The sequence below is a fragment of the Aythya marila genome (assembly GCF_965140915.1).
Source record: "Aythya marila genome assembly, chromosome: 1".
NCBI classification, from domain to species: Eukaryota; Metazoa; Chordata; class Aves; order Anseriformes; family Anatidae; genus Aythya; species Aythya marila.
In genome coordinates, this window is record NC_139042.1 from 2624327 (window position 1) to 2636283 (window position 11957).

At 49.8% G+C, this 11957-nt stretch overlaps 1 protein-coding gene across 2 annotated transcripts in view; it reads right to left on the minus strand.

Moving 5' to 3' along the window:
* WNT11 (Wnt family member 11) overlaps positions 1 to 11747 on the minus strand; it is a 28525-nt gene extending 16778 nt beyond the window's left edge. Inside the window, exons 1-4 of one of the 2 annotated variants that reach the window (XM_082757517.1) lie at positions 11557 to 11747; positions 2125 to 2360; positions 369 to 482; positions 205 to 284 (exon numbers count right to left, since the gene is read on the minus strand). In XM_082757517.1, coding sequence (XP_082613643.1) covers positions 205 to 284; positions 369 to 482; positions 2125 to 2360; positions 11557 to 11639 — 513 coding nt within the window. In that variant the 5' untranslated portion in view covers positions 11640 to 11747. Of the gene's footprint in view, positions 1 to 204; positions 483 to 2124; positions 2361 to 11556 lie in introns of both variants that reach the window. The other variant, XM_082757516.1, reaches the window with a different exon arrangement.
* Between the last annotated feature and the right edge of the window lie 210 nt (positions 11748 to 11957).

The following is an 11957-nucleotide window of genomic DNA, read 5'->3' on the forward strand; positions in this document are numbered from 1 at the left end:
TTCTAGAGGGCTGCTGTTAGCATTCAGGGCCTCCTGAGTCCCAGCATGAGTTATACAGCCAGAGTCTTCAGCAGGCCAAAGGAGTTCAGAGCAATCTGGGAGAAACCTGCTCCTTTCGCTAGCTGACAGAGACACTGAACCTCACAGAGCGACCGACCCCTACAGATGGTTGTACAAGTACAATAACTCTCGTGGATTTGTTACCTGTCTCCCTACTTCACTGTTGTGCAGATGCATCAGTTTATTGGCTTGTGATCCTGATTTTTTCATCTTCATGGGAGCATCTGAAAATTTGGACCCCATGATAAGACCATAGTTGAGGTTGTCTGCACATCCTCCCCATCGATACCCAGGTCCAGGTGTCTCACCTGGGATGGGACCACAGGAACAGCCAGGGAGGTCCCCGGTGGTGCAGGCTCTGGCAATGGTGTGACTGATGGCAGCAGCAGAAAGGGCATACACAAAGGCTGACTCCCTTGTGCCTGGAAGAGAGAAGAACTCCAACTCAGCCTCCTGGGATGGCTAAATGTCTCCCCAAAAGAGATTTGCATAATCTCTGCCCCACAGAACACCAAACACACCAACTCGCTGCAGCTGAGATCACTCATGGCATCATCGGCTTGGAGAAAATCTCCCCCAAAAGCTCTCCAACTCGTGAAACAATGTCCCAGCAGGGCAAGGAGGCACGTGGACTCATGCAACTTGTCCATGTGGTGTGGTTCAGGTGCAGGTTCAAGCCCACAGAGTGTTTGCTGGACTTTTGGTGCAGGTTCAAGCCCACAGAGTGTTTGCTGGACCAGTTGTTTTGGGAACTACAGACCAGTGAGCCTCTCCTCTGTGCCTGGAAAGATCATGGAACAGATCCTTGTGGAGACAATGTCAAGGCACGTTCAGGACAAGGAGGTGACCCCAGACAGCCAGCATGGCTTCACCAAGGGCAAATTGTGCCTGATGGATCTGGTGGCCTTCTATGATAGAATGACTGCATCAGTCAACGAGAGAACTGACCCACGTCATCCAACTGGACTTCTGCAAGGCCTTTGACATGGTCCCACATGATATCCTAATCTCCAAACTGGAGAGAGATGGATTTGAAGGGTGGACTATTCAGTAGATAAGGAGTCGACTTGAAGGTTGCACTCAGAGAGTGGTGGTCAATGGATCTATGTCCAGGCAGAGGCCAGTGACAAGTGGTGTACCCCAGGGGTCTGTCTTGGGACAGGTCCTGTTTAATATTTTATCAGTGACATAGAGAGTGGGATTGAGTGCACCCTTAGAAGTTTGTAGATGGCACCAAGCTGAGTGACACGAAGCTGAGTGGTGCAGCTGATACCCCAGAAGAAAGGGATGCCATCCAAAGGGACCCACTGGATAAGTGGGTCCCCTGTGAACCTAATGAGCCAGCAGTGTGCGTTTGCAGCCCAGAAGGCCAGCTGCACCCTGAGGAGTGGTGAGGGAGGGGATTGTCCCCCTGGGTCCTGCTCTCCGGAGGCCCCCCCTGCAGCGCTGCGTTCAACTCTGGGCCCAGCACAAGGACACGGAGCTGCTGGAGTGGGCCCGGAGGAGGCCACGAGGGTGCTCAGGGGCTGGAGCGGCTCTGCTGTGGGGCCAGGACGAGGGGCAGCGGCTGGAGCCTGGCAGGGGGGAGGCTTCAGGGAGGCCTTGGGAAGAAATTCTGCCCTCTGAGGGTGCTGAGGTCCTGGCCCAGGCTGCCCGGCGGAGCTGGGGGTGCCCCAGCCCTGGCAGTGCCCAAGGCCAGCTGGAAGAGGTTCTGGGCAACCTGACCTAGTGGGAGGTGTCCCTGACCATGTCAGGGGTTGGAATTAAATGACTTCTAAGGTCCCTTCCAACCCAAACCATTCTGTGATTCTGTGATTATAATGTGACCAGCAAACCAGGCTGATGTCATGCACCTTAGGAGCTGTGGGAGCTGTCTCAGACTCAGAAGCTCCTGTGCACAACTGGCAGCACAGAGACGAATTTGGTCCTCAGCGAGCAGGACAACCACACCATGCAATCCCTCCATGTCCCCCTGACAGCACAACCCTTCCCCAACACGCATACACACTTGCTGGCCAACTCTACTCACTCATGTCCCTGGCTGAGCCCAGCAGTGGTGTTTACCTCTCTCTAAGTCCAGCAGGTAGTTCGGAGCCAGCTCAATGGATGAGCAGTTCCACCGCATGTCTGAGAAAGTTTTACGACAGGTCTTTATCACTTCCCGGGCTGCCTGGATGATGGTCTGCATCAGCTCCAGGTTGCTGCGGCACAGCTGCACCTGGGAAACCACCAGGCCTTCGAGCTGCTTGCAGTGCTGGGTTTGATTCAAGGCCAAAGCTGAAGGAGTCTTGGACAGAGCTCTGAGGAGACAAGCACATGCAAAAAGAAAAGACATTAAAACCCACAAAAAGTTAATCTCCAGGTGGGTATTAATGTATCCCGTATCTCTGACCCAGCAAATGTTTTGGCCTGCATTCGTCTGACCAAATATTAGCTACCTGCAAATTATGTGCCTAGTTTAAGATGGTAAGGGAGGTGGGCAACTTTTTAAAGTGATTTATCTCAGCTAAAGTAGGTGTTGAAGATGGGTGGGAAGATTCACCCTCTAAACCTGTGCATTTCTCTCTGTCAGCTAGAGGAGCCTGAACAAAGCTCCTGGGGCGTATGCCAAGTTGACTAAATGCGTAAATCCTTGTGGGAAGGTGTTTTTTTTTGGTGAAGAACACAGAGGACAGACCTCCCAACAGAGTGAAAAATGACCCATCAGTTCCACGATAACAGAAAGCTGGGTCTTCCAAGACTGTGGTATTCAGAAAAAAAAAAATAAAAAAAAAAGTCAGGTTGGTGTTATCAGTGTTTTGCATTCAGCATCTGTCTCGCACACTCTCTAAGGATTATGCTAAATGTCATGTGATTAATTATGGAGAAAATCCTCTGCAAGGCCTAGGGGAAAGCCACCAAGTTTGCAAAACAGATGCTTTCCCTTAGAGTTACCACCAAGGGCCTCCACCAATTCCACTGCTGTTACATTTAGATAAGTCTGTTTCTCTAGTCTCCAAAGATTTCGTGCAGAAATGCAATGCAAATATGTGCAATGAGACTATCACGACTAAAACTAAGAAGGGATCTACTAAAAGCAGTAGGCATATTACCATTGAAGAAACCATTGATACCACATAGACTCCACTGGTTCTCCTAGGGTGCAATTGCCAACATTTCACACTCCAGGTTAAAATAAATAAATAAATAAATAAATAAATAAATAAATAAATAAATAAATAAATAAATAAATAGTGGTGCCATGCATCGGACTATTCTGTGCTTTTCTTCCCCAAGCACCCAGGGAGATCAGCAGAAGCCTGGTGTGTAACTCTCTTTGTATCTTTATGACCTGCTTAGGGCAGTCATAAATGTTATTCGTTCCCATAAAACAACTTTCGAGCTGGCTGCATCAGTAACTGGCATATGATCCTGGCAACACAAGTGCCTTAACACATATTTCCTTCTCTCCTTGTTAAATGTGTTGCCTTTCGTTTTCATCCTAAGCCATCTTGGTTAGTTTGGCATACTAGCAGACACATTTCTGGGCATATTTCACTTTATTGCTGTAACATCCCCGTCCTTCAGAAGTTAAATGAGATGGAAATGGAGCTAAAAATGAGCCCTAACCAAGATTGGGGATATTAGCTCTGATCTCCAGCTTTCAGGAAAACACATCTATGTTCCACCGACTCCCTCAAGGTTGTCTTGAACCAGCTGCTGTGTATGTTGGAGCTCTCCCCGGGCTGCACATAACTGCTAACCCCAACTCCTTCTTGAGTGAGGAAAAGCTCAAACCCTTGCTAGTGCCGAGCAGGGCTGCGCTGACAAATTCCCAGGCGGCTGGAATCTGGCATTTCTGGCACTAGATAATCAGTGGCAAACTTGGAAGGGAAACCACCACTCTGCTAGCAATGTAAACTTATACATCATACATATATTTAAAGAGGTCTATTAAATATACAGAGAGCAGAAGTTTGGGCCAGGGAATTTCAAGGGAAAAAAAGAAAGTTGAGGATCTAATTGTCGGAAATTTTGCCCTGTTGTTCATCTCTGTCCCTTGCTCACCAGGGACAGCATTGCCTGCATGGAGGGGGGCACCTCCAGAAGGCACCTCACCCTATTGTAGATGTGAATTGATGCTGGACTTGACCTGGTGGTGAATGACAAAATATGTTGGTGATTTCTTGGGTGTTCAGGGAGCTCAGGCATATCACGTCTTTGAAGGCAGAGAATCAGGAGGCTTGGGACAGTCTTGGGACTGCAAACTTCCATAGTGTGGCCTTCACGCTATTCCTCCAGAATCCTTCTTTAGCCCATGGAAATTAAGAGGTCGTAGGGTGTAATTAGCTGATGTTCATCAGAGAGCTACAGCAGGATAAGATGGTAAGCCCTGGAAGAGCCCTTTTTTCTGCACTGGATACAGGGGGAACCCAGGCACTGAGCTCGGATACAGACATCTGGACTGTATAAGCACAGGGATGGGTGAGATGAGTCCAACCCCTAGCTCTTGGCTCCAGAAACCTGTGAAAACTTATCCCCAAAAAACTATCAGCAACTCTCAGGAACAGGCTGAAATGCAAATCAGGCAAGAGGCCAAAGCAGTTCGCCACTAATAGAGTAAGAATGATAAATACTCCAGCACAGTACAAGCTGAGCAGCAAAATAAGCAGGCAGGGTGAGGCAGGCTTCACAGCCTGAGCTTTGGGAGAATGGGGAATGCTCCAGGTCTTGGAGAGAGACCAGACCATTGGGAGCAGCTCTAATCACAGGTGCCAATGAGGCTGCAGAGGCTTTGGGTTGTCCCACCTGGCCCTGGCTGTCCCTTGAGGAGGATTCATGTGTCTAGTAAGTCCTGCACCACATCTGCTAGCCCTGCGTAGAGGTCTTGGGTGTCTGTAAAGGAGATGGAAGCCTAAATTGATGCACCTGCCTCTTACCAGTACAGATAAACCAGGAGCAGCAAAGAAAACCACCTTTGAGTTGGGATGAGAGCTGAATTCAGACTGAAGCTCACCCCAGATGTGAAAAAAGGGAACTATGGAGGTACAAAGAGATCACTGTAATATGTTGTTATTACAGAAGGCCTGAAATGGTCACCATCAGAGAAGCAGATTTGCAACGCGACAAGAGAGAAATTTGCTTTATGAAAGAGGGGAAAAGATCTGCCAGAAGGTCGGGAAAGGAAGTACTGTGGCCCCTTTGGGAAGAATTTGGTAAATGGCAGCAGTGGCTGTTCCTTGTCGAATGAGCCGAGCTCCAGGGAGCCCGCCAAGAATAAAAAAGCACGACGCAAGAAGGTGTTTTCTGAACATCTCCCAGGCCTGAACTTCATGCCTTTGCTTGTGAGAACCTATAATTGGAAACATCTCCAAGCGTCGGGAGGAAAAAGTAAAGGGTAATGGGGATGGAAAAGAAAACTCACAGTTATTGGAGTCACTTGCTGAGACCGAAAAGTGCGTTTATAAATCACAGATTAGGAATGTGAGAGGCCTATTAGGTCATCTAGTCCGTGCCCTGACAGCCCAGGTTTGCTTAGTCTCTGTCCTACATTCATAAATGTCTTCCCCCATCCCCTTGTTGCTTTAAATGCTCTCTGTGGAAAGGCACCAGCCCTCCCTGCTCCCCAAATTCTGGCAACACCATGGGGGGATGCTCACCACTTGCAAAGGATAAAGTTGGGGTGTCCATTTGTGGGCAGCAGAAAGGAAATTTGGTGGTGGTGGGTGTCTACCCCACCTCCCCCAGCCCTGGGAGGGAAACCTGAGCCAAAGGGGCACAGGCAGCCCAAATAAAGGGGCAGAATTAGGACAACAGCCTTTAGTGCTCAATCTAGGGAAAATAATCCTAGTTAAAACCTTAGTTTGGACTCCCACAATTCATCTGAGAAGCAGCATACAGCAGTTTTACCTGCTGCCATCCCATAAATGTTGCTTTTCACATTTTCCTCCTGCTAACATCATGCTCCCCTCCCTTGACTCTCCTCCATCCCTCATTCTCCAAGTGGTGAGGACAACTGAGGGGTGGTTGTTTTTTCTTTTTTTTTTCTTTTTTTTTTTTTTTAATAAATATATACACATTTGACCCATCCCCTTAAATAAACAGGCTGCAAACCAAACATCTCCTGCTTTATATATAGCATAGCAGGGCTTTCAATTGAAGTTATGGATACTGACAGAAAACCATAAACGTAATTACAGAGGAAATATGATGCATGGATGGATCATGACTTTCGTTTACCCTTTTAATTATCTCAGGCAGTTAATAAATTCATTTGGAAACATGAATGCTCTACAGTGTTAGGCCCTTTGAGAAGTATAGACCCGGTCCTGCAGATCTGGGCTACATGAGAAGACTATTCATAGGAGCAGCAGCTTGGGAGATGTACCTTCAGCTCGGAGCAGACATCAATGAAGGCCATACACGAGGCTTTACAAGGACAACTCTATATAGGACACTGCTCCTGGTCAATTCAAAGGGAGAAAAATTCCTTGAATTGAGCAATGAAGCACTGGTGCCTGTTAAAATGTCCTTAAAGGGTGGAAGGATCTCCTCTCCTTCTGATGTGGGCTCTCTCTGGAGAGCATCTCCCCATCCTCTCTTGTGCCAAGGAGACAACACAGAGGGACCGCTGGTGAAACCATGAACTTCAGCTCCAAATTGTCTGCTTTGCTTTCCGTGAAGGCACCCTCAACCTTTAATTTTCCAGAGATTTGGGTGAAACAAAAAGATTTAGACAAAATTGCATCACTTCGGGGAGCGAAGTTTGTGGTAAGCTTAAATAAAGAGAGTCAGTAGTTGCTTTTCTGTGTGTGAAAGACCTCATTTAAGGTTTTTAATCTGCATGAGCTTCCTTTTGTCAGGTTTTCAATTAGTAAGGCCTGGCAGGACTGTTATGGGGTCCCCATCTGAGTAGTCAGAGGCAACCCATGGCTCTACCACCTGGCCCTGCTGCTGTTTGAGCAGGAGCAAGGATGCAGGGGAGCATCCTCAGTCCTGTCCTGAGGACTGCAAGTCCCAAAGTGGTTCAGCAAATACCCAAAGCCTTCTCAAACAGAGACATGGGATTTTTATAGTCAAAGAAAGAGAGAGGGAGAAAGAGAGAGGGGGAGAAAGAGAGAAGGAAACAAAAGAAAAGAGAGAAAGAAGAGAGAGAGAAAAGAAAGAAAATAAAGAAAAGAAGAAAAAGAAAGAAAAAAAAAAAAGAGAAAGAGAAAAGAGGTGAGGAGGAGGAGGGAGAGGAGGAGGGGAAAAAAAAAAAAAAAAAAAAAAAAAAAAAAAAAGATCCCTGAAGTAAAAGCTTAAAATAAGAGTTGCTTTCAGATACGGTGCCAAATCCAGCACTGGCAGTAGTGGGCACAAGGCCATTGACTTCCAGCCCAAGCTCGACTGAAGTTGATGCCAGCGGCAAGTTGGCTGCCCCGCCGCCGGAGGAAGGCCGTGGAGCTTTGTCAAGTTTTCCCGAGCTGCCTACGGAGCGAAGAGCGAACTTCAAAGCAGCTCCCCCCTCGCCCCCAGCCCACTCCCCTCCCGCCGTCCCCGTTCTGCAGTCCTTTCACGGCAGCTCATCTAGCAGCCCCCTTGCCAGGCAGACGGCTCCTCGCCGGCGCCCGTGCCCCGCAGTCCCGGCCCCCTCCCCGGCCAAAGTAGAGAAGCAGGCGCTGCTGGGAAGGACAAAATCTTTCCATTTTCTCCCCGGCTTCTTGAAAGTGGAGGGAGCACGCTGCTGGCTCCGGAAAGGTCTTGGTGCTGCAGGCGTGCTTGAGGTCAGTGCGATGGGGGAAATGTCAGGCTCGCCGCCTTTTGGTCCTAAAGGGCTATGTTTGAACCATGGAAATTGGAAATGGGACACGGGAAGTGCCCTCTGCCCCTCAGGAAGCACTGCTGGGCTGGGCGGGTGCCGGAGCCCTGGCACGGGCTGCCCAGAGAGGGGCTGGGGGCTCCTCCTTGGGGATCTCCAGCAGCCGCCTGGACGTGGGGCTGGGCCCCCTGCTCGGGGTGACCCTGCTGGAGCAGGGCTGGCACCACAGGGACCCACAGCTGCCCGACACCACCAGACACTCTGTGATCCTATGAACTGGGCAGCTGTCATTGCTGCAAAACCATCCTCATTTCTGGGAATGGTGCTCATGTGGTCCAGAGGGCATGGGACATGTCCAGAAGGGATCAAGGGTCTTCCCAAAGTGGCCAAGCACCAGGTAATGATGGCATTCCTAGTGCCACAGCTCACTGTCATGGGCTGAATTTGCAGGAAAAGAAGGAAAACAGAGCAAACCATGCAAAAAAAAAAAAAAAAAAACCCTCACTGTGTTCACCCTTTTTGCAGCCACTCTTGCTCCGAGGGTGACCACAGAGGGACTGTCCACACCATGCATCCGCACCCAGGTGAGGAGATGCCACCTCCAGCAGGCAAAAGCACCTTGAAAACCTCTCCATCCTCGGGTGCTGCAACATCTGCAGCGTGCACATCTGGCCGCGGCTCCCTCTAGTGCTCATCTGTTTTCCAGCACGCCCTGAACGAGTCACTTCAGCAACCTGCTTGGCCAAGCCCAAGTCCCCTTAGGGATGGCTAAAAGGGGTGCGAGAGGAGGTGGGTAAAGTGATGGAGTTCCTACCTGTTGGCCCTGAGACATCTCACATTGAAACCGATCTCTGCTGTGATGCAAAACAAGTGCCAAGCACCACGAAGCTCTGCTTTAAGGACGGGAGTGGGTTTGCAAAAAGAAGCGTGCCAAAATAAGACTTTGGAGCAGATACACCCTGATCAAAAGCTCTCCTGCTCTGATCCTGCAAAGATGTGTCTATATCCTGACTTTGCACCCCAGCAGCTGCTGGGGCTGGGATGGAAGAAGATGAGAAGTGAATTTTCTCCTGCATCACGAGCAGGTTTTCAGGATGCTGAGCATCCATGCACCATGCTGGGTGCTCGGCGGCGCGCGCCTCCGTGGTGGGGAAGGGCACGGTGCCGATTTACAACAGCTGGGGATCTGGACCACAGAGCTCATAAAAATAAGCCAAATAAAATAAAACAAATAGCTCCATTTTATGTTCTCCCCGCTTTTACTAATTTACAGGGGATATTCGTGTTACAGGAAAGTGCTAAATGGCTGCAAAGCGTGTTTTTCTTCCCCGCCTCCCCCTGCAATTACATCACGCCCTGAATCAAAATTGAATTTCCTATCGCCCTTCATATCAGTCGCTCCCTCTTCCTCCGACTTGCAGGCCCAGCCCGCCAGGCTTTCTGCCCCAGCCCTCTCCAAGGCCCGTAAACATCTGGCAGCAACCACCTCCTTATCTTCTCCCCCCTCCATCCCCAGTCCTCTTTGAAGCTTGCTTCTGGCACCGTGCCTACAACAACGTCACGATGGGCAGACCGCGGAGACAAGCCCGCGACCGAAAACGCCTCCTTGTGCTTCCTTCCACCCTCTCCCTTCTCCATCCACCAGCAGAATTTCACCCGTGCCATTTCCAAGGATGGTCCCTGAGCCCCAAGGCTGGCAGCAGCCCGCGTCTGGCATCGCCGCAGCAGTGGAAAGAGAGCGATGGATGGGGGGGGAAAAATTGGCCGGTGGCTCCGTAGGAAAACAAGGGTGGGGAAGGGAGGAGAATGAAAAAATGCACTGCCACATTTCTTTGTGAAATCCCTGCTGGCAGCGTCCCCGTTGAACAAGGTGCCCTGGGATGGGGAGCGCAGCTCTCCGCCAGGTTACAAACAGGTGCGAGGGGAACCCAGAAGTGCATCTGGATGCAGTTCATGCTTCAAATGCCACTTTAATCCCAGCTTTCATCTTCCCTACTCACTTTTCAACAGGGGGATGTGTCTGATGGGAAGGGGAGGAGCGGCAACCTCTGCATCTTTCCCCCTCCAACTGCTGCCCCATCCCCAAAAGGAACCCTCACAGCTTAACCTCTTACCAGCTGGAAGGATGCTTTTGCCAGAAAATAGCTTTACAGACCTAGCCCTGCCTCGCAGGCTTTGGAGGAGATGTCCACCCTATGCAAGGTGCTGTGTAGGTGCAAAGCTGAGAGCCGAAATGCCTGAGGAAGCTGGCAGAAAGAAGTAGCTGGGCTGTGTGATGTAGCTGTGGTGGCTGCTATGGGGTGTAAAGGCAAGAAACAAAAAAAAAAAATGTGAAAAAGAAATCAGATCTTGGCTGTCCTCTGCTTCCAAGGTGGTTCTTAGAGTATGGAGTAAGTGCAGTATGTGCACATGAATGATTTCCTAAAGTAGGCAACCTTTCCTTCCACCTGACCGTGTTCATTTAAACACCCTGTGGAGGGATTCACCCTGCTTCTCTTTATGCATGTAAGAGGTGTGTGAGTGATCTCAACCAGCTCCCCACAGTCCATGGCATCCCCAGAGGGTATCTCCTGATGTTCGTGTTGGATGTCTATCGCTGGGGTGGGTGAGGAGCCACCTCGAAGGTCCTCTCCCCACTGGCTGCAGGCAGGGCAGCCAAACCACTGCCTCCAAGAGGCTGAATTTGCAGGTGTCCAAATTCAGAAGAGAGAAATCCCAACTTTATGAAAGCTGATGTGGGAAGGGTCTCAAGCAGCACAGATTGGGGCAGTAAAATGGGAAATAAACATGGCACGGGGGCTGTGGTGGAAGGAGGAAAACAGTAGGAACCTTTTGTCCTAATTTCATTGCTATCCCCAAAACCATCACCTAGACACGCTATCCCATGCACGACAGACCCTCCTCCTTCCAAAGGCATCACGTTTTATCCTGCCTTCTACACAAGGTGCTCAGTTGAGGTTCGCCCACATCCCACTATTTACTCTGCGCACAGCTTCAGACCAGAGCAGAAAAGGACTGATTGCTCCTCCGGACGGGAAGCCAGATGGGTGCTGGAGGGGTTTGTTTGTTTGTTTTGCAGTAAGCAACTAATTGATTGCTTGCTTAAGCAAAGAAATGAGATAGTGATGTTTTCACTTTGTTTGCAGTAACGTTACCTCCGAGGAAACTCGATCCAGACTTGACCACGCTCCCTGGTATTCCTTCACCCTCCTCTCCCCCCCGTCCCTCCCCGCTTCGTTTTTAACACCCTTCGCCAAGCCCAAAGGTTAAAAGGTCCACAAAAAAAACATGTTATCTGTCAAGCATCCCCTACAGCTGGAGATAGGCGGCATTATCTCAGCTGCCCTCCCTCCTGCTCTCAGCTCCTACTCAGCATGACCAGCGGTCCCGGTGGGAGACTTTCCCAGCATGATAGGAGCTGAGGCTAGAAACTTCATTAAGCGGCTGATGTGAGCATTCAAGTGTGTGCCTTCCTCTGGTAGCAATGAGAAGGAAAAGCAACCCCAAACCATGCATATTTTGGAAAGGTTGAGACTTATTGTTAGCACGAGCCCCCGGTACACCCTGTTGCAATCAGTGAATGCTGGAGAAATGCGGCGCTCTCTGCTCTTTAAATGGCTTTGCAGCCTGCCTCAAGCAGCACCAAGGGCTGCAAACCCGGGTAACAGAGCAGCAAGGACTACTCCAAAAACACTGAGAAATAGCCAGGTACTTACATCCATTTTATCCCAGAGCAAATCCCCGTCTGCAGAATCAAAGACAGAAAGCCAGCTAACAAAAACTGCGGGCTCGGCTTCATTCTCCCCCACTGTCCCCCACTTTCAGAAGGAAATCAGCTTCTCCGAGGGAAAAAAAAAAAAAGGAGTCTTCCGAATTTTCTGCTCAATGTTATTTCCTTTGGTGCGGGTCTTGCCCCTCCTTGGAGATGCACAACCTGAAAGGAGAGAGAGAGCACGAGCTCCGGTTAGCTCTGCAGCTTAGCGAGTCACTGCTAAAGAGGGATCTATTATCCAAATTGCAAAGGAGTGGTTTATGAATCACGGAGAAGTTTGGATTATCCCCTCCGAGTCCCCTCCCTCGCCAAGCCTTGATACAACCTTGCGAGTCAACAGACAGA